At 47.5% G+C, this 26835-nt stretch overlaps 1 protein-coding gene across 1 annotated transcript in view; it reads right to left on the reverse strand.

Annotated features, from left to right (window-relative positions):
* The window catches only part of ZCCHC14 (zinc finger CCHC-type containing 14), a 53861-nt gene extending 32786 nt beyond the window's left edge, over positions 1 to 21075 (reverse strand). Inside the window, exons 1-2 of the mRNA XM_082770121.1 lie at positions 20035 to 21075; positions 7186 to 7309 (exon numbers count right to left, since the gene is read on the reverse strand). Coding sequence (XP_082626247.1) covers positions 7186 to 7309; positions 20035 to 20598 — 688 coding nt within the window. The 5' untranslated portion in view covers positions 20599 to 21075. The remainder of the gene's footprint in view (positions 1 to 7185; positions 7310 to 20034) is intronic.
* Between the last annotated feature and the right edge of the window lie 5760 nt (positions 21076 to 26835).

Here is a 26835-nt window from a genome sequence, read left to right on the forward strand (position 1 = left end):
TGACCTATGAAGCTGGTAGTCAAAGTGCAGAACTCTGATTTTTTTTAAAAAAAAAAAAAAAAAAAAAAAAAAAAACACAGCCAGTTTCTTCCCCTTGCTGCCCATGTCCTTCAGCTACCATTTGCAAAAGGTCTCTCCCTAGCTCGAGTATTACATTAGTTGTTTCTTTCCTGCAGTCCATCTGTTCTCTCATGCCAAGTACTAAATGTGAGAAATCATGATCACTTCTATGAAAATACAGCGTTGTCATGTACAAAATAAGGTCACTTTCATATGAAAGGGAACGGAAGCAGAGCAGAGAAATATTTGCAGTAATAGCAGAGGAAGCAAAGAAAATTGCTGGCAAAGTAAACAACTTAGTGAAATGTTCTCATCCTTCCTTTCCACCCACCTTCTCGCTTTCAAACCAGACCAGTGTGTCACGTCACTGCTCCGTACCAAGGAGAACGAACGCATCTCCTCCTGGGACTTGCTGCCCTGCCTGAAACCAGGATTTATTGTTTCCAGTTCCCCACACCACCGACTTCTGGAACGTTATCTCAAGTCCTGCAGTATCTGCTCTCTTTTCCTTGCAGTGGTGGCAGATTCCTCCGAAAATTGCCAGCCTCCCACATCCGCAGAAGAATGCTTCAGCACGAGAGCTCTAACACTGATAGCAAAAGACAAGAAACCTCTGAAATCTGAAGTTCTTATGCATTTTCAGTTCTGGACTCAAAAATCTGAGAGTTAACATCTCTAATTTGTATATGCACGTACCTCTAAAGCCTCCAGCCACCTGTTGATAGAACATTGTTATTCAGATATTTGTGCACCAATGAGAGAAAAAAATAGGCAATAAGACTGCTTTCCAAGAATGCAGGTGAATCATTAGTATTTTCTCCTCTGAATTGATTTTTTAATCCAATTTAGTTTAGGGAAAACATAAACCTAGAATAAGCAAGCCAATTATTTTTAATTCTTGTATCGCTGTTTAACACAGCAGCGGAATAAGTGAACTCAATCAGACATTTCCAGATGTTAAAGGGTGGTAACTTCTAAAGAGCTGTGATGAACAGCTGAGCATTTCTGAGCATTTCACACATCCCTTGCTCAGTCTTCAAGTGGCACAGACAAACGTCTTCTCCCAGAGAGCTCCTTGCCATGAGATGGCAGCAGGAATTGCCAGGAAACCAGACCCAGCAGTTATGCTCACTTTTGTCTTCTTTAAGTCCTACATGACTCGTTTATTCCCCACCTCACAATAAGTTTTGAAATTTCAATCCCCTGACACATCCTGCTATGGGGAAAGGGAGGCAACAAGGAAGACAGATACTGACTCCAGCCTCTAGGGTGCAAAAGTTAACTTATTAACAGTTAACAGCATAAATTTAGCAGGTCCAAGCACAGCCCCAGGAGTTCAGAGCCCTGCTCCCAGCTCTGACGCAGCCACAGGGTGAGCTCCTTCACTTGGCCCTGCCTCTGAAGGTTTTTGGTGGGTTTTTGTGCCTGCCTGCCTGAGAGGCACACAACTACAAAGGCACAATCACCAAAAGCTTATGACAAAATGCAATATTATTTATTTATTTTTTTTTAGACTAAATTAAAACACGATTATTTCCTTTATTCCAAAGTCAAACCTCCAAACTTCGTCAAACTCCAACGGCAGAAGAGCAAGCTGCAAGATTTATGCAGCCATCTTCAGGCAGCGGGGAAAAATATGCAACAGCTAAACTTGTTTTTTTTCCCAAGTACACTAATTCTTGGGCTTGACTGCTAGAATTAACTCAAAATTCTTGATCCTCTAAACCAATGTAGAGACAGAAGTCGGGGATGGGATGCCTTGCGTGTGCTCTAACACCAACTACATTGCTGTGGTTTAGAAATGGAGCTTGCTCTACCTCAACGATGAAACGAACAAGGACATACACAAACAGGTGAAAAATTATATACAGTTGGTCCAGGGAGATTTTTCCTGAAGGATTACCATAGCCTAAATATTTCTATAAGCCCTACCCTACCAGTGGTTGACCCAGTATTGTTGGAGATGATGCATGCACTTAAAAATAGAACTGCCCAGCTACACAGCAGACAGAACAAAGCACTGCTAAGTCTGGACCCTGGACCAAAAGGATCTCAGGGCTTCCCCTACCCCAAATATCTTCATTCTGCCCCCAATAGGCTGAACAACTGGCGTCAAACGTTTCTGGAGGAAAAGACTGTTGACTGTCATTTACTAAGAGCTCCTGCGGTTGAGTTTCTTGTGGAAAAAGGATGAGTCAAGGAAGTGGGAGACAGAGAGAATCAAATACATTTTGCTGAGGGAAATAAATTAGGTAGTAGAGGAGTTGTAAGAGGTTCTGGACTGCTTACACCACATGTCTCTGCCAACTATTTTAATTGAACAGTTTAGATAACACAGCTTGTTGCACCTAACAAGCAGCTTAACCTACCTGCAACTCACACCACCTGAGGTCAAGAGGATTAGTGCAAGCAAGCACACACTGTACATCACCAAATTAATCCCAAATTAGATCAATACATCAGCGAGATGCAATTTGGAGAAAGTTTGGTTTTCTCTCCTTTTAGCCATGTGCATTTATTCTAGCCCGGGTCACTGCTGAGGCTCCGCAGGATCCCTGATGTGGCCGGGGAGCACGACTTCAATTAAGTGAGAAGTTTTCCTGTGCTCAGCAGAACTCCTAAATGGAGGAGGGATTGGAGCACAGAGCCCACTGTACCCACTTCACATCCCAAAGCTCGACTCCTCCCCATCCCCAGAAAGCAGTTTGTGCCTATCATTAGATGCATGTGGCGCAAGAATTTTGATTCAGCTTCACTGTACAAGGATCGTGTTTCAACAGTTGCTTCATTTGAAAGCAGACTGGCTCGGAGACAATTCTGAGGTTTTGTGCGGCAACGGCAGAAAGGAAAGATAATTTAAACTGACAGGAAGCAAGAATGGGGGAATTTTTGTCACTTCACACAAAAATTAGGCTGGTTCAGTCAAGGAAACCATCTCCCAGTCTGTTTTGTGGAAGAAAACGGTGGTAACTGCCACCTGCAAAGCCTCGTAACAGTAATGAACATCTTAAAAACACCAACAGAGAACTTTCACTGCAGAAAATTCAGAACAGGGGCTGTGACAAATCAAAATTTCACCCCGTGTTAGGAGGAATTGCATCCCTAGATTGCAGTCTCCGTACTGTAACGCTGCACAGCTTACGTCGCCTTTCTAATAAAGATTCTTTTGTTCTGCACTTCAACATCTGGTGTAATGTACTTTATTCCACTGTGCCTTTGGAAAATATGCTGTGGTCACTGACCATGTTTAATACATTGCTGAAATGTCACATGCACCAAGTATTACTTGCCTACAGTGCTATCCATGTAATGGCCAAATCGCTCTGCTCGGAACATTACAGCAAGTAATTAATAACATCTCTGGTGTACAGGAAATTACTATTGCCTTTTTTTTTTTTTTTTTTTAAAAAGCTGAATTTTCCATTCAGATTTGATTACCGTAACTATTCTCCTTCGGGAACGGCCGCGGGAGGTCAGAACTTTAGATCCATAGGCTTGTTACAAATTAGCTCTGTGAATGGGACTTCCCATAGGTCAAACGAGCTCTTTCTGGACTTTGGCTTAGGGACTGAAATTCCCTACCGTAGCAGGATTGGCTGCAAAACAAAAGCTGCTCGTTAATATCCTATTTTCAACCAGTGACCTCCTTCAGTCACCTGGGTCACTTGCTACTCGGAGAGAAGCTTTAAGGTAGCTCCCTATAAAAAGGGAAATAAAATCCTGAATTTAAGGCAAGCTTTGGTGCTTTTGTCAGAATCCCTCCACGAACACTTACTTCATTGCACTGTGCTCAGCAACACAAGGCTGCCTACAGAAAGGCCCATCCCTGCACAGCTGCACTGCTGCTGAACGTACATGCCCACCAGGCAAGCAATTTCAAGCACGAAATCTCATCTTTGGAACTGGAATCAAGCAGACATCGACACCTTCTGCAGCTACGTTTGCACCACTTCAGTTCTTGTAGTCTCGGAGAGAAAAGCCTCAGGCTACACGAGGAGGACGGCGTGGCACTGCTCGCCCAGTATGCAAAAAATGCCCGACTTGCATTTGGATCTGCTTGCTTCCCTTGGATCAGCGTTAAAGGCTCATTTAAAACCTCACTGCAATCTGGAAACCGGGGAAAAGAGAAAGAGCTAGCAGCACATCCCTGCTGAAATTCCAATAACACGTAACACAAGAGTCTATCCGTATTTGCCTCACTTCTCCTTGCCCAGTGAGACCTGTCAATAGGTTCAAGCCTGTAAATAAACCTGCCTGCAGCTTACAAGCACAAAAGCGATAAGTCCCTGTGAGGACTGAAGGGCTCCACTTCCCAAAGCTACCTCCAGTTAAGATTACTTCCACATCTGTGAAAACGAATTCAAATGATCCAGTCACTGACCATAAATAAGAAAAAAAGCACATTGCTACTGCAAATTTCAACAAATTGCCTTCCCAAGACCTACGCCACTGTGCGCCAATGCCCATCTGCACTGATGCAACTTGCACAGGCTCAATCCTTCAACTTGATTTTATGAAATCCAGATAGAGCAGATTGCTGCCGTGCTTATCTCAAAAGGCACAGAAGAGTAAATGGCTTTTGCTGAGACCGAATGAGCAACAGAGAGAAATCAGTGACTTTTGCTATATAGGGGCCACCAGTCCCAAGAACCCACCAGCACCCCAATGCCCGACAGCAATCCCAAAGAGGGGCCTCGAGATGAAAGGTGCAGGATATGGGCTCCCAGCCTGCTGCTCATTTTAAATATTTGTTTCCCAAGGCAGCAATACTCTGTGCAGATCGGATGGTGTGATTATTCAGAAGTTGAGTATTTGACAAGTTTCGAGGTGAAACACGCGTGAATGTTTCCAGCCAGCCACTTAATGCAAACACGTGCAGGCAGACCTACACCAGTTTGTTAGGGTTCTCAGCAGTATACTCTGTTCCCCAGCTCTTTCCCATGGCAAAAGATGAAATACGTGAACCTAAAAGGCAGTTTCAAGGTGTGGATTAGGGAAAATACAGCACTGATGGCTTTCGTGCCTTGCCTACTACAAGGCTACTCACTGCTCTGCTACAGGAAATGATAGCACTGAATTTCCACACGTCAGGATTAAAACCATTCATCGGATTAATGCAACCTCTGTCTCTAATCCAACGCAACGGAGAGTGCATCTTCAGTGAGACCTCTCATTTTTCTTCTGCTTCAGCCACAGCCTTTTTAACCGAGACACCTCCAGCTCTAGTACTTGGCCAAGAACAACAAACCCAAGCAGCTCGCTATTTCTGGCCACAAACAAGAAAATGTCTTCTCAAGATGTGTTGATATTTGCCAGTGAGTCTTGTTTTGGAATTATGCAACTGGTCGAGCAATCTGTCCAACCCCTATTCTTGTAATAGAGTTTCATGCACTCCAGGTTAAAAAATTAGCAGATCCTACTAAATTAAGAGATTGCTATTTGCTAAGAGAATTAGAAATACGGAGAAGCTCCGTGGTGGCTCCAGGCTCACAAGCAAATCTCAGTTGTACTCCAGCCTTAAGAAGAGCCACCATACAGATTATCATAGATCCAGGAGAACTCAAAAGTAATTTTTGCTGCCGGTGAACCAGAAAGCAGAGTATCAGGCAGTAAAAACAACCGTATTTGTTCCATGGCTCCTTTTACCAGCTACCACCAGGGCAATCTCTAAATTAAAAAAACTACGGTCCCTGAAAACTAAGCAGGTATCCTATAAGGGAAAAACAGATCAGAGGAAAACATAATTAATTTTCACAGCGTACCATGACTAATCTTGGCATATATAGTACTGGAACAGCAATCACTGAGTACAAATGAAAACAGTGTTGAACCTTGTCCTATTTTTATCAGATGAAAGCCACCATCCTAGCCATGCTTCTGCTTAGTGTTGCATTTTTTTTTCCTATCCTGATAGCTTTTACAGCTGGAGAAACAGCTACTTACAGCATTATTCTGCTGTAAAAAAAATGATTGCTACTTACAGCTATTGGGATTATAGTTGAGTGTGTCACAAAAGGAGGTCCAGCGGAGGCAAGTTAATGACATTCCCTTGGGATGTTTAACTGTTTCCAAACCCTATCAGATCCTCTGCTTCCACACGAAGTGGAAGACAAATTATGATCAAGAATTTCAAGGCGTAAGTTGTAGTAAGCTATTTTTATTTGCAAGGTTATGCAGCAAGCCAGTGGCAGACGAGGAAGCAAAACGCTGAAAACTAACTGTAAATCTAAGAGCAATTTATGTGCTCTGTGACAACATTTATAATGACATTTGAAGGCAAAGTGCTAGTGCTGATGTGATGGTGGATTTCACCTGCATTAATTCTACCATAGAGCTATTTTTATTAACCCTACCAAGAGTTCACAGAAGCTCGACTCCACAAACAGCTGCTTGCAGTTCCAACAACATCCTCACTAAATGGTGCCTTTTGAATGCATGACGATGTGACTAAGAGCATTTTTGTTTAACCTAGATGTTTTAATATTTATAATCACAGCTCAGAGTGTATAAACCGAATGCATACTTCTTAACTCAAATTTAAGCCCCGTTTTTAGCCAGGTCAGTAAGCAATGTAACATGTCAAAAATAAAAAACTTCCAGTGTACCAACATTCAGGGTTTCGAGGTTGGAAGTAAGGAGGCAAAAGCGTGCTGAGAAAGGCTCGAGCTCTGCTATACTCCCCTCTTCTTCCCCCAGGTTCTTATTTAAACGTTCTTGGGAACTAAGAGTAAAGAAGCAGCAAGTGGCAGCCTAGCTGCTGCTTTGAACGCCTTCTCTTCAGTAACACAACGCATCGCCCTACACTTCATCCAAGATATAACCTGCTACGACGAGGATGAGAGATGGAGTGGCAGAGATTCACTCTGAGCATATAACACTTGGTGAGAGGTCAGCTGGTATTTCAACCCACAAGCAACATTCCTGGTTATTTCCCAGCAGAATAAGCATACTTGTCTCTCACCCGTGCTGCAACACTTCCTAAAAGCTGCCCTTCTGCCTTCCTTCACTCAACCCAAGCCAGAATTACAGTAGCAAAACTCGTCTCCAATTGATTAAAGAAATGCCAGTTGCCATAAAGAGAGAATTTTTCCCCCGTGGGAAGCAGGCATGCAGAAAAGGACACACCTTTGGAGTGTTTCCCTGAAGGCCTCTTGGGTAATGACTCCTCAATGGAATGTGTTGATGTATGTAGGACGTTTTCCAAACTGTTACTGACACTGTTTATGGGGGTCTCGGACCTTGGAGTGACCTGGAAAGAAAAACAAAAATCCAGTTTAATAAACTGAGGTGCTCAAACACCCCGCACGCTCCTCCAGGGTGAACAGGGCTGCTTTGAAGGCGGTGAGATGTATGCCTCCAAAACCCAGCGGCGTCACTATTGATATTCCACAAGTAACAGTTCAGGGAAGTTGTTTGAGTCAGCAGCTATTCACAAATCTAGATTAGCCAAGATAATCTATAAAGCTACTTAAAGTATAATTCTTTTTTAAACAATAGTCACACAGCAGTCAATCGCGGAGATATTGCAGGGCCATTAACCTCTCGGCGCTGCAGTTTTTAACTCTTCAGCAAGAAAACTTGGGGAAAAAAGGGCTCTTGAAAAGCAGCCGTCATTTTCACGTTATGTCATCCAACTGCACAGATGCAGACTGAAGGCATTTCAAAGTGTTTCCACATGGATTGCGAGGAACAAAGTCCAATTTAGAGAAAAGCTAATTCTTGTCTTTGCCATTTGAAAGACTGCTATCACGATCAGATTTCAACGAAGAACTGCACAAAGGATGCCCGGGCAGTAGGCTGCATCATCAAAACAGACTTCACAGCCTGATACGTACCTTATAAACTGCGTTTACCATAAGAAACCTATTCCCACCGTTACTTAAAATACAGAAAAAAACACAGGTCACTAGAAAAAGCAGAACTGAACACTGCCCACTTTAGCTGCTGTCCACAAGGCCATTCACAATTATGCAGCAACACAACAACATCTATTACTTGTGGCAAAACATTCAACGCCTGCCTCATAAGCAAGGCAATTACTCTCTTGTTTTCTAGGTAATGAAAAGCAGAAGTGGATGAACAGTTACATTAGCAGCGCCGAACGGGAGGGTGTAAGCAGCTGAAAGAGGGAAATGTGCTGTAAAGAGGTAGTTAAGGCTACTAACAGCACTCGTACTAATGCACTGCTTGCATTTCAATTGCCACATTTCAAATTAATGTAAAATCCTGCAGTACGTAGAGCTCTGATCAGAAGCAAACAGTGATTTTGGCCTTTCACAAATCACAGGAGGAAGAGTGCATCTTGATTTAACTGCCCTTCGCTGATGGTAACCAAGACCAAGACTAGTTCCCTGCATCCAACCCGGCTCGCTCAGCCCCTGATTAATCGAGGCAGCATCAGGAGCTGGGACAATGTACACTTAAAACAATCCTCGCCCTGCCATTAGCCTTACAGATCGACATCAGTCAGAATGCACAATGCGAGTCAAAAATAGCATCTCCTAATTTTATACAATTAGCTATTGTAAGCTCCATTGAAAGGCTGACATTTATAGACTTGTATGCACATTTTAAGGCAGTGGCACAAGTGGAGGGTTTGGTACACTTGCATTCATAAAATAGCTTACATGTGCACCAAAGAAATCAATCCAGAAAGACAGATGAGCGTCAGGAGAAAGCAGGACGACAAGCACCTGACCCCCTTCAGCACTTTCAGTCTGCTTTCTGATCCAAAAAGTTTATTTGTACACTTCTCTAGCAGTTTTTCACCAATAAGAAAAACCTAGCATCAAGCTTGCGCATTAAAAAGACGACCAATTAAACGTTAAGCTTGAAGGAATGGGGAGATAATTTAAGTCTCCTTGCCAAAGTCAGCCTTTTCCAAAGAGCTTATCTCACACTGGTTCTTTCCTGGAGCTCATTAAACTCACTCCAGCGGATTGCTGCTGAGAGGAAGTTCCAGCGGGCTGAGCAATGTCACCACCGTCCTCCCAGCAAGGGAAGGATTCAGAAGGGCAACTAAATATCGGAGAAAGCTCAAAATTAAGATTCATGCAAGACTCTGTTATCCTAAATAACCAGATTCCAAGCATTCAGAACTACCAGCACATAGAAATTATACCTGAAAGTGGATAAGAACATAGCCACGTGGTTTCAGGAAAAGTCTCTAAACAAGCAGTTTTCATCCCAATATCTTAGTAAATATCTTGTGTTCCCTTCTCTCCACTGTCCCTACAATAAGCATCACGTGCAGCTGGAAATCTGCATGTTGTTTATAAATAACCTCCCATTCTTTCCACGAAGATTTAATTTTTTGTATGCTCGGTAGAGATTAATTTAGCCCATATGTCCTGACTGAGCTCATATACTTTCGGATTCAGGCGCACATCAAAGCGAAGCAGCTTCAAATTGGCCTAGAACAATCACAAAGCTCTGATTAGTTCCAAATGGAGCCCTTCGTTAGCGAGCTGAATGGTGTTATAACCAAGCGAATCTCCGCCTGCTCAGAACTTTTGTTCCAGGCTGCAAATCATTTTTTCCAGTGACTTAAACGCACCAATATCGCAAAGCTTTGGATTTGTTTGCGAAAAGTGAATTCATGAAACATATTTCGCAAATCAGAGATTTATTTCCAAAGATGCAACAGCCTTTTTATACGAGGAGGCCAAAAAAAACACGGGAACAATCCATCAGCTGTGAACTGCTGAAGTTACTGTCCTTGGAGGGCCGGGAGAAACACTCGTGAAAGATTAACAGTAGATGCCCAGGAAGGACTTCACCGAACCAAGCTGCACCAACTCAATTTCAGACAGCTTCTAGGAGGAATATTCACCGTATCTAAACGCTGCTGTAACCCCTGCCTTGGGCTGCGCACCAGCTCCTGATTAAAAACAGAATTTCTAACAAGGAACTAGTTTCTAAATAAAGCAAGGCATTCCGGTGAGCTTCGGGGTTTGAGCTTTGGACCTTTTAGGATCTAATATCTCTGAAGAAAGGCAGGATGCCATTAAAGAATAAGGATCTGCTGGTCCAGAACTGCTACAGGCTTGTTTTCTCGAGCGGTAAGAGTCCGCAGTAAGGCACTAACTTTCACAGAAGACAGAAATAGGCAGGCTGTATATCCTCACAAACCACAGAAGTGACATCCTATAAAAGCAGAAACAGTCGCAAATCGTTCAAGGTCTAAGGGGTCACAGCATCAGGCGTTTGAAGAGAAGACTCTGGATTTTCAAACTAAATTCTTTGTGAGCTCATTAGCAGAAACGGGACACGAAGACTAACCAAATACAACAGCAATCCTGGAGAGATAAAGCAATAAAAGATTCTTCATTACACCTATTTCCAAATTTTGCCCTGTGTTTTGTGAAGGGATGGGAAGAAAAGCCCCGTGACGCACACATCCCCTCCTTCATTAGGTTATTCACGGCTTATCTCAACATCAGTGGCCCGTGGGCTCACCCAGAAGATGCACTCAAATGGGTGCAGAAGAGATTCTCGCACCTTTTTCTACTCAGCTCTAAGGTTGTGCCTTCTCTCTCCATGGCAGAGCACCTGGCTCACAGATAAATTTTGATTTTCCAGATTAAAAAGCTAGCTTGTCTCTTGAATTTCAAGAGAAAGCAGTAGCCACGCTCAAAAATAACACAGAAAATTCATCATCCCCAATGACTGGCTGAAGTTCAGCCCAAATTCTTCTGTGCCTCATGCTCCGTACTAGTGAAGTTAGCAAAATCAGCTACGATGAGCGCATCCTTCCCACCACACACCCCAGATCACATCGCCCCCAAGGCCCCCAGCAGTTAGCCAGGACCAGAAATGACTGCTGTGGACTTGCAGGCTGAGGATATCAAATATGTCAAGGTATCAGAAGTCACGACCAGACTTTCAACCATTATCACACTTTTCCCTTTTTAACTGCCAAACGCCCTTCTTGGCGGAGCACAGTGATTTCCTCCTCGGCATCAGACGCACCAACAGGCACAGATTTTTCTTCGGAAAGACAAAGCAGGTTCTGGAAAGAGAAAACAGGTTCTGGAAAGCTCTCCTAAATCCTTCACCCAGCAGAAAGCCGGCAGCAAAGGCCACATAACAAAAACGACCAGGAGCAGCCACCTCAGCAGGTGCCGTTTCTCTTTCAATGACTGCTGCCTCAACTGGGCTCTGCCACCAGCAAGACAGCAGGACAGCTGAAGTCAATACAAAAAATGCAAAATCTCTGAAGCCAGACTCAGGAAGCATCAGCTGTGCTCCCCAGGGACAGCGCCTAGCAGCTATTTAATACAGGAAAGCCTTTCATAAAAAGAACAGGATTGATAGAGGTCAAACTTAATGCGGTGAGAATTATTTTTTTTTAAAGCAAAACAACAATTAGGCGTTCCTTTTAAGGATAACTAAACAGAACGCAGAAAATATATGGTTTAATAGCAAAGTATTTGCTGACTTAGTTTGAAATGGAGCCAACGCTAACAAACCAACATGGCTTGCTACCTACAATGTAACCTGACCTATAATTCAAGGAAACAATGATATAGGATCCCAGCGCAGAACTCTCTCAAAAAAAATTAAGTGGGATAAAATGCCGTTTTCTATACCTATTTAGGCATGAAATTTAGGTCATGCGTTACACAGGAAAAGAGTGAACAAGGTTTAAGAACAAAGTCAGCTAAGCAAGATGTTATGGCTGCAGCTGAAAGCCACACAGGAACACATTTTCCAATTCATTGTGCAGGAAAAGTTGTTCACGTGGTGCTCGGATTTCAAAAATGGCCAGCGAAGTACTGGGAAAGTCCAACAGAGGCGCTTCTGCCACTGCTTGCCACTGGAATTCCCCTTCCAAAAATGTTTTTCACAGTTGACATTGGCCCTCGTGCTTGAGGCTGGAGCAGGTAACATGCAAGAGTGCACCCAGGAGTTGGAATACTGAATGCTAGGGAGAAAACAGTCGACTCCACTGACTCCTGCAAGTCTCATATTAGCGAGCATTAACAGCAGCTTAGTTTGAGGTTAACACCAAGGTCTTTAACGCTCCAGCTTGATGGCAAGGATACAGCCCCTGCATGCTTAGGCAGATAAGCTATTTGCCAACCCAAGATCTGTAACTTGGGTTCCCAAACCATCTGAAAAAACAAACCTGCATTGCTAACACTCCAGCATCAGTCTGCCAGCGCAAGAGACTGTTCGATAGATTAAGGCTGAGCCAGAAAGCACAGCAAGCAACACGGGGATGTGCAGCCCAACAGCAAGACTGCAAAACCAGAAGGAGCAGGATGGAGCAGCAACAAGCCATTAGTGTGCCCAGCTGCCTGTGAAAGCATAGCCTCAGGCACCGGTTCTGCTTCTACTTCTGTGTAGAAATACCTGTGTGCTCTCACACCAGAATTCACAAAATTTTAAGGAATTCGCCTTTTCCAGGGTCCTACTGATCTTCCCAAGAATGTTTAAGGAGCTCCCACAGACATCCCTAACTTTTCACACACCTCGTGAAGTCCTCGACACAGATTTGGATGCGTTTTGTTGCTTTGTTGAACCTAAATAGAGCTCGAAGTGCTGGAAATTCATGCAGTTCTGAGGGTGTCCATCAAAAAAGAAGCACCAGGCGCCATCAGGTCAGACGCGTCCCTGATTTTCAACAGAAACAAAAGGTCCTGCACCTATTCCTACAGGAAGCTGGTTAAAAAAGGTATCCATCTTTGAATTCTAAAGGGTGAAGAGGCTCTTCACAATAAAACAGGATAATAGATTGGTTGCTTTTGTCCTATGAGACTATTACTGGGATGAAATGAGGCATGCAGTACTTAAATACTACAGGATAATCATGCACCTGCTACAAGGCTCCGCTACAAATTCACGAGAGCAGATGGACCGAAAAAGTCTGAATTGTGCTTTATAGACTGAGCTCCGCTAAAAAAATCCTTTGCTTAAAGAATTATGAACACTTTAATACTAGGAATATAAATCTGCTGCACGGTAACTGGACTTGAATCACATTGTGCTGTGTTTGAATGCCATTTGAGGCAGCCATAAGGAACACTTAAGACACCTGGCAACTATTTTGTGCAAAGATGAGCATTTACCCCGTAAGCCAAACAAACGAAGCAGCGCAGTGTAGTTTCAGAACTCTTTACTTTTAGCTAATGCAGCATTTTTCGCTACCCCCGTGCAATCTCCAACAGTTAACCACAGCAGCTTGCCAAACAGGCAGAGTACGGGGGATTTCCTGCTGAAGAGATGCTCTGTGAGTTAAAGCTTCAACTCTGGTGGGAAAAACTCAGAGAGAAAACTTTAAAAAAGCATTAGTTTAGTAAGCTACAAAACAGCCTGTTTCATCTACCTGATCTTCCACGGTTTGCTGTAACTTACTGGGCAGGACGTGAGTGCAAGCAGCTCACCCACACCGCTAGCACAGGGCTCTTCAATTCTAGCCCTGGGGCACACCTCGCCTATTTCAGAAGAGACAGATGACAAGATAGGTATTTTCTTTGTTGCTTTGAAGGAAAACAATTCAAATTTGAATCTTACAAGCCAAGCAACCATCAAAAAGACCTCAAAACCAAAACACAGAGCTCCTTACGGTCAGCCCTGAGAACCCATCCTGCTCGGCATCCCAGCCCTGACGTACCAGTACCTCCCTGCCTCTTCATCTGAACACTCCCAAAAGCTAAAAGCAGTCGCCAGAAGGGAAGATTACCTTAAACTTCCCAAGGATTCAGAACCTGCTGCACACATCCTCTGTCCTTGATGCCGTGAACCTTTCCAATGTCAACACTGCTGACTTGGAGCTTGCTGACCTCCTGTTGCCGTTGCAGGGATGGGAAGCTGCCACCACAGGGCCAGGACATATATTTGGAGGAAAAGGGACAGGCGGAGGCAATTCTAAGATCTGCAGGACTGCAGTCCAAGCAACGAGGCCATAAGCATTTCCCCGGTAGAACTTTCATCGCCACCCCGATCTCCTCTGCAGCATCACCAAATTAACGAGGTTGGCAGAAGCAATTTGTTTTCTCTCCTTCCCCTCCTCAGCATCCACCTAAATAATAAAACTGCTCACAGACAAGAATTCATATTACACACGAGAAGCGATCACTTTTACTATTTATCATCATCATTTGGCAGGTCTCTAAGAGTAAGAGCTTCATTTTAATTAAGCAATTGATCTTATTTTTGGACTACGGGAGCTATTTGCAAAAAGCCTGAAACCGCATGTTGGCCTGCACACCTGTTAAAAAGTTTATCCCTTCAAACACTTATTAGGGGATAATCATAGCAATGGGACTAAATTGCTCCTCGCCACAGCAGATTTAAGAGAAGTATCACAGGTACAGCAGCACCGAGAAGTCCCAAGGAACAAGCAGAGCTCCAGCCTGCTGGAAACAGGCACTGCCTGTACCTAGTAACTACCTAAAGGATCACAGGATCTCAGCTTTAGCAATTCAAGCTTTTTTAAAAAAAAAACACACCCTAAACCATACGGTTTAATACTCCCAAACAAGGATGCTGTTCAGCACCTTTGAAGTCAGACACTGGAACGCCTGTTAGGTGTGGTTAGCTGCTGCTGGCTCTGCTTCTCCCAGCAGGATCCACACACAGCCTGTGCGCCGATTCAATTAGGTTCAAGGCGCACAGCACCTCCTGGTAGGCATTTTTTCTGTTGCAGAAGAGATGAGGCCTACTTCAGCATCGTCTGGTTGACGACTGACACTCACCAGGCCATTACGAGAGAAGAGTAAATAAGAAGTGAAGTGGAACGCTCGCCTGAAACAAAACTTCATTCAGCCTGAGAAAAAAAAAAAAGGGAAAACAGCTCACGGAAAAAACATTATTAGCTCAACACAAGCGTGGTGGGGTTTTTTTGGCTGCTCTGTCCCTGCTGTTTGGATGTGAAGTCCATTTTCCAAGCACGCTCATTTAGATTCTCAAAATCAAGTCCATCATACAACATCGTATGATTACAGAAAATGAATTTGGTGTTAATGAATACCGTTACTGCACGAGACCCCCGTCTTCCAAGGATTCCCTTATATTTTGAGCTCATTCCTGAAATCATCGCGGGTCCAAGACCGAACCACTTCAACCAAGCTGGATCCAACTTCCAAACAAGGGTACTGGTGAGAAAGGAGCCAGAACTGGAAAACGCACGTTCCTTAACTGGAGGATCAGTCAGTGTGTGATCCACGTTGCCTCAAGTACCCAGAACACTAAATACCCAGGAAGGATTGGGACCCACCACCAGCTGCAAGCTGCCTCTGCAGCTCCCCAGGTTGATTTTCACCTCTTTCTGAAAATGCAATCATTCCTAAGAGAGCAACCACCAGTATCAATGAATAAACACCTAGATCTAGCCAGCAATTGCTATTAACGTGGTAATCTACTAAAGCTGTGAAATACCTTCTCTTGCTCAGGAAGCTAAAATTGAGTTTTTCCATAATTTGTTCCATCCCTACAAAGCCAGCACAAAAGCCATAATGGCACTTGACAGATCACTTAACAGCTGGATCGCTTACTCTGTGAGGGCTGTAAGGACTCTGCTCCGACCTACCAAGTAGTATTTTTCCAGCTCATCATTCCACAGATGAAATAGGAATCCGGGGATTTTTGAAGATGGAACTTGAATCACCAGCAGCAAACGATGCCGAGAAAACAGCGAAGGTAACAGGGAACAGACCACCAGCTCTACACAGCTCCAGTCCCCACCCTTCAGTTATTTCTAGGTTTTAGATGAGCCTACGGAATTAACAGAGGAGAAAAATAGCATCTTATGCTATAAACTGGAAATAGACGTGGGTGCAGTATTTGGAAGCTGACTGGGCAGGAGCCCCTCTTCCCATTCACAAGCCCTCAACCCGAAACAGCCCTGAAGTGCAGTGTCACTGACTCCTGTTTCCTCTCAGCTGCAAACAAGCACTCCGACCTCCTGCTATTTATGACCCTGCTTCTGCAGCCGAAGCCACAACCAGACCGCTGCCTGACTGCACTGGGGAGCTCACAGCCAGCAGAGCAGGAGCTAAGGGGCCAAAGCTTCATCTTATTTCCCTTGCTTTACACAACGGCCTTACTGAGTGGATTAAGCAACACACGGTGGCAGATTCACAAATCACTTCCCCTCTTTTTTTCTGGGGATGTCCAGAGCGTTACTAGCTGATCCTAGACCTCACAGAAAACATCAGCCCATGCAGAGATTCATCTCATGTCTAGAGGAGTTCCAGAGTCCAAGCAGGTCCTGGTGATCATTATCTACAAGACAAGAGCAAGGGGTTGTGTAAAGACAGCATTGCTAAAGCCCCAAAACCAACCAAGAATGAATAAACCCTACATTTTTACCCACAGTTTAAAAAAAAAAAAAAAAAAAAAAAAAAAGGCGTTAGTTGACAAGTTGTACAGGGTAAAAATCTGAATGGGTGGCTCGAGATGTTTGGAGACAGCTTTGAGACTTCTCCTCTCCTTGTGGGGCACCAACTCAGCAGCAACCATGTGCCGTGCAGCTGGATGCACACACGTGTGGCAGGAGACGTTTGGCTCCTGGTTGTGATTTGCTCCAACGAGCCCAGCTCCAGCTCTACGAAGAGAGCAGGCACCCGCAGCTCCCAGCACCACACAGAAGAGAGCCTTCAGATGCTGGGCTCTGACTGCCGACAAGAAAAGCACTCTGCCTTTGTGGCAAAGGTATCAAAGACAGCTGAATAAAGACATTCCGAGGCACAGGAACCACCTGAACACTCTCAGTTGCATCATTTTCGGTTAAAAAATAAACCCATTACGGTTAATCATAGGAACAAAGGGTTTAAAAGGTGCTTGAGATGTATGCCTGGGCTGCATCTGAAGGCAATTTGCACCATTTCAGTTTTTAAAAAACATACAGCAGCCTTGGATTTTATGCCTACATAGACGTAGTTTGAGGAATCCACGCCTCAAGTCACGCAAGCCTTAACACCACCCAAAACCAAGAGAAAATACGGGGCAAGGGGCAGCAGCTGTCATTTTCTGACACAGACTAAAGCTGCTCTCTGTTGCACAGAGGGCAGTGTTCTCCCTACTTCGGGGAAACTTCACGTTCACTTCGTACTATCAAGCAGAAACCGTGAATCTAATAATTACTGACCTACTTAGAGCCATGTTCTCCTGTGCAGTTAAATCAAAAGTTAAACCCAAAATTGAAGGCAGCTGTTTCCAGTCTCCTTGCGTTCAGCACCTGCAGCAGTCAGGCAACAAAAAAGCAGCGATTTGTATCGCTAACCAACTCGAAGGGCTGTTACCTACCCCAAAAGCAACTTGAATCATGAGATTTGTGCAGTAATTTTGTATCAACGGGTCACAGTTGACTACCTTATACACAGTATTTTTGGAGAGAGGTTACTGTAATATTCGAGAGAGCTGAGAGATGGAAGGAGGATTGCAAGCTGCAATCCTTTGGAAAAAAGCTGTAGCTCACACCAAGCTGGGACAGATTTTAATGGGATGGACTGCACAGAAGGAGAACATTTCCGTTTGTGTCTGTAAAGTCAACAAAAAACACTGTTCAATGACCTAACTACTTTTTTGTCACTTCTCCCTGAAAAAAACAACAAAGAAGTTATAAGTAACTCATCAAGAATTTGATCAGAGCTCTAGTTACACAGATACAGGTAATCACACACACACCAGCCCTTATTCCCACACTCAGCCCAAGGGAAATGCTGAAGGATGAGCAGCCCCGGTCACAAAGAGCTCCCTATCCGCATGCCATTGCACATCCAGCTCCCCAGAGTTTCTCAGGACCACTTCAGCTCCTTTCCAAAGGCTGAGCTCGAACAGACTCACACTGGAGAATTCGGGAGCAGCCTTCACACAGCGCTGGCTGCGGGGATCAGCTCAGCACAGCTCGAGCTGTAGTAAAGCAGCAAGAGTGACGAGAAAGCGCTGGCTCCAGGGAAGAAATTCTCCTCCAGCTCTGACGAGGACGAAGAGCGCGGGACTTGGCAGGCGGCAGCCCAGGGCAGCTCACTTTCTCTTGACATCTGCATTGTTTTTCTCTAGGTGCTGTTACAACACAAGTATTGTCACAACAGAACTTGGGAACATCACAAGATCCAAGCGCACGGCGCTGGAATTTATTTGTGCATATTTAAGCAGGGCTGAATGGAGAAAGACATTGTTTTTTTCCACTTACTTCATCCAAGTCGCGTTTTAAGCCAACTACTTACTCCAAAAGCAGCCAAATCACCCAGCTATCAACATCTACAAAGTTCAACAACCTTTAAGGAGGGAAATCTGCATCTGTGCAAACAAAGCGCACATTCAGGAGAGGGAAAGCAAAATCACCTTTTCTGCTTCCCTCTGAACTCGGTCTATATTTAGCTACCGGTTTTCTTCAAAACCAGCTTCTAAAAAAAAAAAAAAATAAAAATGTGTGTTTAAGAGACAACCCTTCAACGTGCTTGGAAGAAAAAACAAGCAAGTGACTGTACCGTGCACTTTCCTGCTGGCAGGAGAAATGGTAGGATGGATTCTCCGTCCATCTTAGATTGACTTAAATAGCGCCGGAGTTTTTCAGCCGCGCAGAACGAGCGCTGCTTGGGAAGCTTTGAAAGGATATTCCAAAAAAGCGTTGCTGCCCGTGCAGTTTCATCTTTTTTTTTTTTTTTTTTTGGCTCATTTTATTTTGGGAGAACTCCGAAGTGATTTACAACCTTCCCTTTCAGACCCAGGGTCCACGCATCTTTTGAATTAGGGAAGTTGCAGTTAGTTAGCTGTCTGTAAGGAAGCTCGCTCTGGTTTTAATTATACCCTTTTACGTCCTGCATGAAGCAGTCTTTCCATCTATATTTTATTCGCATGCAGGCTTAAACTGAACAGAGAGGCATTCCCATGCCCTCTTCTTCCTTCCCCTTAAAAGACAGGGTCAGAAACAAGCACTGCTTAAAGACGCAGGAGGGGAAGATAAAAGGAGAAACGGTGAGTTTAATAACACTCATCCAAAGTTTAAACTTAAAGCAGCAGCACCAAAAAAACATAAAATGGAAGAAAAATTGTATTCGGGGAAGCATAAATTTGTCTCAGGCAGATTTGATGCTCAACTTGAATGGAACCCACACCGAGCCCTCAGCAACAGCTTTATCTAGGATATTACTACAATATGGGGATTTTTGTAGCCCCCAGGTATGCAGCACCTTTCCCAACAGAAGGGCAACTGGTTATTTGCTGGCTGAGTCAGGACATCCTCAGAAGCTGCAGCCCGTTAGCTGCTCACACGCACCCACTGCCTTGGGACTCGGTTTGAACTTTAAAGCAGGTTAAATTCAGTCAATGAGCCGGTTTGGCTCCCTAATTGGTAGCAGGCGAGGAGCACTTAAGTGGTCAGTAACATATCTCGTTACTGCCTCGCTTAATTGCTGGCAATTGAATGAGCGAACAGCAAGTTAATGGTGGCGAACCACTGACACCAGGATCAATAACGGGGAGCCCCGCGATGACAGACGACCATCACATTTCATGAAGTTCAGCATCAAACCCTAACCGTTGGCCATCACATTCCCCTAACCAAAACCCAGCCCCACCAAGACGCCTTTGCCCCTGGACAGCTACTTCCCAAGCTGCCTCTCCCTTCCAGCTTCCTTGAGGGGAATGGTTTTAACCAGATGCTTGCTCCAACGTCCAGAGACATTAGATGTGGCTTTCCCCTAATAAACTGCTGGTCTTCCACACAAGTGGCAGGGCAGCCCCCTCAGCACGACCAGAAGCAGTCAGTTCATGCTCATGCTGCTGCCTGGCCATCATTTTGGGAACCCTTTCCCACCGAGTGCCACGAGCCTGCAAAAAACTCCACGCACCCCTTGTATTTCACCCGCAGCCCACCGCCCCCATCACCATCCAGGCGAGCAACCTCTGCCAGCCCCCTGGGCTGCCATTTACTACCGAAACGCTCTGCCCCAGGAGGAAGAAGGGAGGTTTAAAATCCCAGCCGAAGGCTCCGAGCAGGCACGGGGCCAGCCGGACACCCACCTTGTGGCAGCCCGGGTAGGTCGCCACGGCGTTGAGGGCGGAGGTGCTGGGGTTCTTGCTGGTGCTGGCCATGATGTTCTGGATCTGGGTGAGCTCCTGCCTCAGCACCTGCTTCTGGTGGAAGCTGAAAGCCGGGTGGTTGGAGGCCATGGTGAAGAGCAACAGGAACTCGTCCCCCGTGCGGCCCTCGTTGAGCTGCAGCCCGTAGTTGTTGATGACCGAGTCGATGTGCGTCAGGGTGCGGAACAGCACCCCGGCCGCCTCACGGTGGGCAGAACCCAGCAGGGCGAGGGAAACCAGCAGCTTGCTGCGCACCACCTCGTCCGTCAGGTTGGTCAGGCTGCCCAGGTCGGCCGGGTTGTTGGCTTTGATCTCGGAATCCCGCAGCGAGTGGTAGTCCTTGCGGGCCAGGTCCTCCAGGCAGGCCCCGAGGAAGCGCAGCTCCAGGGGGATGCAGAGGTCCAGCAGGCCGCACAGGAACTCCACGCGCTGAGGCGACGGCAGCTCGGAGAACCAGCGGTACACCCCGTCCCGCTGCAACCGCGGGCACCGCTTCTCCACCATCGTGCTCCTCCGGGCCCCGGCCAAAGCCCCTGAGGCAAACCGCAAGCCCGAGGCCCCCGCCCGGCCCCCTCCTCGCCGAAGGGGGCCCCGGGGGCCCGGCGCTGAGGGGCAGCCCCCGGCGGCGGGCAGGGCCGGGCCGGGCCGGGCTCCTCAGCGCTTGAGGCCTCGGGGTTGGAGGCTGAGGTAGGGCCCGGAGAGGGGCTCCGCCGCCCGTTGCTGATCCCTCGCGGGGCCTCAGCCGCTCGCCGCCATCCCCCGGCCGGGCCCGGCCCCGTCCCGCAGGGTGGCGGCCAAGGGAAGTAGTCCCCGGCCGGTGAGGCAGCGAGCGGGCGGAGGTGTACCTCCGAAAGGGTGTGTGGGGGGGCGGCCGCAGCACGCGCACGCCCCGCCGGGCCGCGGCGGAGGGATCCCGCGGTGAGCAGGCCCCGGCCGGCAGCGGAGCTGGAGGGAAGGGGAGAGAGAGAAAGGAGCGGCGGAGCGCCTCCACTCCCGGCCTGACCCCGCCGCCCGGCCCCGCCCACCGGCGCCGCCCATTGGATGAGGGCGCTACTCGCGGGCGGCGATTGGTGGGTGGGCACGCTCGTCCCCGCCTCCCGGCCCGCGAGGGGGTGGAGCGGATGGGTTTGGCCCCGCCTCCCGGCGTTGATTGGCTGGAGGGGCCGTTAAATAGGGGAGGGGCGGGAATAGACGGCTTTTGTGTGGGGCCGCTCCGAGGCGGCGGTTGGGCGCGGCGGGGCGGAGGGGGCAGGGCTCAGCCCCGGGGCCCGCCCTGAGGGGCTGGGCTGAGGCCGTGACCGACAGGGCTGGAACCGCCGGGGGCTGTGGTGATGGGGCCGGGCCTGTGGCCATGGGCCCTGGCTTGGGGCTGTGTCTAAACAGCTGCTGGTGTGCTGTCCCCTCAGGGCGTCCCGTCCTGACTGGCTTTTGTCATGGGCGCCCATCCTGACTGACTGACCCAGTTGTCCCCCATCCTGACGGAGTTTTTTAGTGGTTCTCCCATCCCGACTCACTGACTTTTTTCAGTCACATCTGCCCTTCCACGTCCCCTCTCGTTCCAGGTGCCCTGACTCCCAGGTGACCTGTGCTCATCACTTCCCATGTCCCTCAATACGTGCCCTTTTCCTGGCACTTTCTGTCAAAAAAACACCCATTTCAGCCACGAGGAGCCATGCATACACCAGGGGCATGGCCACAGCACCATGTTCCCTCATCTTCCTCTTTCACGATGTCAAAATTTGGCGCATGTGGGTGGCAGGGCCGGTGCCAAAACCCCAAAAAAATTTGGCACCAGCAGTCGCCTCGCCAAACCAAGCCACCTCCACAAAGCCAGTTTGGCAGTTGACTTCAGATTGTCTCTAAACACAGTATAGAAACAAAAGAGACCATAAAGCCCTCTTAAAATGGTAATTCTTTCCCCTGTTCCCACTCTTCCAGACCAGCTTTCTGGCTGGCGGCAGCATCAGTGCATACAATGCAAAATTTGAGGCAATTTACTGCCCTCGGAGCCGGATTTGCCTACAGATTGCACGGGCGGCATCCAGCAGCCAGGAGGCAGATGCATAATTTCCTTTTTTTTTTTTTCCTTTTTGTTTTCTGTGGGATTCAGTTGTGGGCCTGTTGTAGCCCCGTGGCACAGCAGCGAGATGGGTGGGGATCTTCACGTGGAGAAGCCCAGGAATAACATCTAAACGCAGCCCCGGGCAGGCAACGGCTGCTTCCAGCCCTCAATTGCATAGATTGTAATCTTGGAGGAGGGACTGGGCCTTTTATTTAATGCAGAACAGACAAACAAACGAGCTAATGTCGATATTTCCTTAAGCTCCATTACCTTGTGTCTTGAGTTGAATGCCATTAACTTTATGGGATGGACATAACACATACACAAGGGCCGCTTGCTTTTGCATGAGTTGTGCGAACGCTCCTCTTGGTATAAGAGAAAAAGGCGTCTTCCTTTGGGCGAGGGTTTATTGCAAATCTCATTACACACCTTGCCAAGACGAATTGCAAAAAATTTCCAAATACGGGTAGCTTATCCTTTTTTTATTTCCCTTCGGAATATCGTGGACCATCGGCTGCGTTTATTGAGGTCCCGCTGACATGCAGGAGTAGGCAGCCGCAGGAGGCTTACTGGGGTTGCATAATGCCCTATATTGTACAGCTACACAACCCCGCTTCTGTGTGGCAGGCTCCTGCTGTGAGAGGGTCCTTGAAAATCCCCGAGCCTCTCCCTGTGTGCTCTCCTTGTAGCGACCCATCGGGCGGTGGAAACCATCTGCACTTCCTTTTCCTGCCGTGCCCGGTATTGTCCCTCGGAGGAAGGGATATGCAAGAAAACAGAGGAAGCGCTCTCTGTCCCTTAGGAAAGGTTTGCATTGAATCGAAGCACAGCCCAGGCTCTCGGCCTGAGGACGCCGAGTCCTCTGGTGGCCTTGCTGCTTGGATCGATGGCTTTATCCCGGCGTTAATCCCGAAAGCACTACGCCGTGCTCAAAGTCAGCTATCTGACCATCGCCTGGTCCGTGGCAAGTTGGAGGCTTCACCCTTTCTGCCAGGGAGCTAGGTCTAAGCCTGTGCCTGAGTGCGAGTTAGATGTGAATTTTGCTGTGGTTTACAGCCAGAGCAGAAATTGCCCATCCTGATGCCAGACACGAAGGCAAACTCGAATCTGAAGCGTGGCGCATGAACTGGGAGCCTTTCCTCTGATTAGAAGTGGCTTTGGACGAAGCCCTCGGGAACCCGAAGGAAGCCTGACATATAATTCTGTCACAAGTCACCAAGAATTCCTGGCTAGCCAGCGGCGGAGCAAGGAACCACCCTCAGCAAAATAAATCAACTTTGTGGGAGCTCATGTTACCGCCTGCTCCAGGCAGCGGGGTGCGAGTGAAGGTCGTGCTGGGGTCCCTGTGCAGCCTGCGCCCTGCACCAAACCCCTCCTGTTCCCCTCCTGTTTCTCTTTTGGGGCAAATTCTGCTTGTGCACGCTCGAGTCAAACAGCTGGGGAAGACACCTTGTAGGAATAATTAGTAAATAACGACTGAGAGTGTGGTTATTTCCTTCTTCTCAGGTTTTCAGCACAGGGAGAAGCTGTTACTGAATGTCCTGGTCAGGCAAGAGGAGAAGGTCCATTTTTTTTTCCAACACTGGACGCGTCTGCTTTCGTCCTCACCTGCCAGCTTAAAGGTCTGAATTCTTGTACTCAGGTTTCCTCGATCCTGCTCCACCAAGGAGCCAGGCTGAAGAGCTTCTTTTCCTTTGGCTTCAACCTCAGCCAAATCCTCCGGGATTATTTCTTCTTCTTGTGTGTTTGACCCAATGCGACATTGCTGGAATATCCAAAAACATAAAAATTAACTAAAATTGTTTCGTGTGAGGGAGGTGACTACACCCTGCGTAGAAGAAGCTATTTCAGAGTTTTATCCATCCAGAGAGTTAACAGGGGAGGAGAATCTCTACCCATTGAAATGAGAGGGAGAACTTCATTTGGGAGGCTGCTGGTTAAAAGTGCTGCTGAGTTACCCCGAGCTGCCTCGTGTCCGGTGCTTCCAGCCCACAGGGCTCCTCCGTGGGGGTCTTTTAGTGCATTTGTGAATCAGCTTTTAAAATCTCTCTGGTTCCCTTAGGAGGCTGTTCAATGCTCGGCAGCACATGGGCAGAAATATTTGCATGTTTGGCATTTTTAGGCATCCTAAGCGTGGCTCCAATCTTGGCCCTTCTGCCAGAAATGCAACCTGGAAGTGTTTTTGCTAAGCCTTCTAGCAAAACGCCTCGCAGAGCCGCAGAGACCTCCCTGGGTACGAGCTCGCTGTGCTGGGCATCCTGCCCTCCAGAGCCAGCTCTCCTCCTTTCGGGGGCTGTCCCGGGACAATGTGCCAAAAGAAAGCCAACTTCTGTAGGTAGACATACCCAAAACCTGGCAGGCCAACACCGTAAGATCCCCCCCGATCTCAGCTTCAGTGAATTTTTCTGATCCCCAAGCCCTCCCCTGAACTCCCCCATCATATTTTCTGCTGGGGTGCAGCGAGTGACAGCAGCCACAGCGTTGCCTGCCGCCTGCTACACGGAGGGGGGAGATGAATATTGGTGCTGCACGTCCACTCCAGCCCTTCTGTGCCCACGGGTGATTTCCTGGAAGGTTTCGCACAGATGCTGGAGTCGGAGCTCTCCGTTTTGAAAAAGAAAAGAAAAAAAAAACAACCAAAACCAAACAAACCCCGGCTTTGAAGCGCATAGAAAAATATCATGTGGGCTTGGGGAAAAGGAAAAAAAAATTAAAAATTAATAAAAAAAATGAGGCCAGATGTCAGGCCTGCAGCATCCCTCGTGGCCAGACGCCTTCCGAGTCCTGAAATGAGAGCGCTGGGTTCAGCCAGGGGCTGCTGGAAGGCGGCTTTGCGGGGACTGCGGTGACAGCAGGGGGATGAGGGGCTGGCGGTGATGTGCAGGGCGTGTGGCTGTGCGGGTGTGCACGAGTGTGGAAGTGGCACTGCCCTCTGCCGGATAGATTGGCAGGCACACACGTCTTCCAACAAGGATTTTGTATTTATTTTATTTTATTTTTTTCCTAAGGGCTCGCCTTCCTCTAAAAAAAGCTACCCCATCCGTTGTCACCCCGTCTCACCCGTCACCTTTCACAAGACAAAATACGAGCGAGCCCTGAGCTCCCCAAACCCTGGGTCCCTTCCCCTGGCACTTCTCTGCTTGGCCCCAGGAGCCGGGCAGACTTTCTGCCTTCACGTGGCTCCCCATGGGGTTTGCCTCAGCACGAGAACCCGCAGCCCCGGGCTGCCAAAACGCTTCCCCCGGCTTCCTTCCCTTCCCTTCCTCCTCGCATTCAGCTCACAAACCGCTGCAAAAGAAACATCCTGGGGTGTCCCTGCCCCTCTCTGCCCCTGCCTCCCTGTCCTGTGGGGCTGGAAGGACGGATGGTGATGGCTCAGCCCCTGCTGAAGCTCCTGCTGCCCCGGCCAGCCTCCCTCCTCCCCGCCGTCCCAATCACTGCTATTTCCTCTGGGCTCCTGCTCTGGATTCTTCTCCTCTTTCATCTCCCCCCAGGAAAGTCACATTCGGGTGACTCTTTACAAAACGAGGTTGTGTTTTGCAATCCTTTTCAGTTCCCTTTGCCTTGAGCCAGCGCAGCTGCTGCGCTGCCGTGGGCTCCAGGCTGCAGGAGCCCCGTGGGCAGGGGGATTTGGGGGCAGGGGGCTTCACAGGAGGGACGTGCAGCTCCCGGGGCATCCCCCTGCACGGGCTGATGCCAAATCTCAGCCGTTACCCCATGTGCACGAGCTCTTTGCTGCAGCCACATAGCTTTACAGCTGGAAAAGCAAATCTGGAAGTATTTACTTGGATATCCCAGTGACATTCCTCGGGGGGGTTTCGCATCGTGGCCCTCCTGTCTCTCTGCCTCTGGTCGGAATCGCGCTGTTTAAAACGCCCGAGGAAGAAAGGAGCGTGCACAAATATTTACCGAAAACGAATGTAAAGTTCAGCGCTTCCTGGCGACTTTTGAAAGTCCTGCCACGCCGCTCGGCTACAGAAATATCAGCTCGGGGAGGAGAGGGAACGTCCTCTGCCCTACCTGCCGGCCCCACACTGCGAACACACCAAATATTGACACGGTGCCGGGCGCTGGGGGTTGTTTCCTGCAGAAGCCCACAAATAACTCCGGAACGACGAGCAAAATGGGAAAACTGGGATTGGTTCGCGGGCAATTCATGAATAGAAAAAGAGATGAAATTAGCTGAATGAACTGTTCATTATGCATTATTCAGCCAGCTGTACTAATTAGTGCCTTAAGGACTGTTCCTGTTCCCGCTGCAGCCAACTCCAGATCTCCTTTTGATTTCAGTGGGAGCAGGACAGAGCCCCCAGAGAGTGGGCCTGGTGCCTGCTTCCTCTGCAATTCTTTATTTATTTATTTTTAAAATTTCTTTATTTTTACTATTGCTTATCAATTCCGGCTTTTGGTGTTTTTTTTTTTTTTATTTATTTTTCTTTATTTTTTTTATTTTTTTTTTATTAAGAGGGCTAATTCCAAAATGTCTTGCATGAGGATCACTTAGTTGCAGTAAAGAAAAGCAGCAGCAGTCCCGTGTGTCTTGTGCCTGATGTGTTTTCTGAAGGTTTTTATGTCCTTGGCTTTGCTTTTACCCAGGCTAGGTGGTACCGAGGGGCACAAAATCTTGAAAACCCTTTGGAAATCACGAATCAACCCAGAAATGTCACTAGGGCAGGAGG

The sequence above is a fragment of the Aythya marila genome, assembly GCF_965140915.1.
Source record: "Aythya marila genome assembly, chromosome: 12".
In the NCBI taxonomy this organism is placed as follows: Eukaryota; Metazoa; Chordata; class Aves; order Anseriformes; family Anatidae; genus Aythya; species Aythya marila.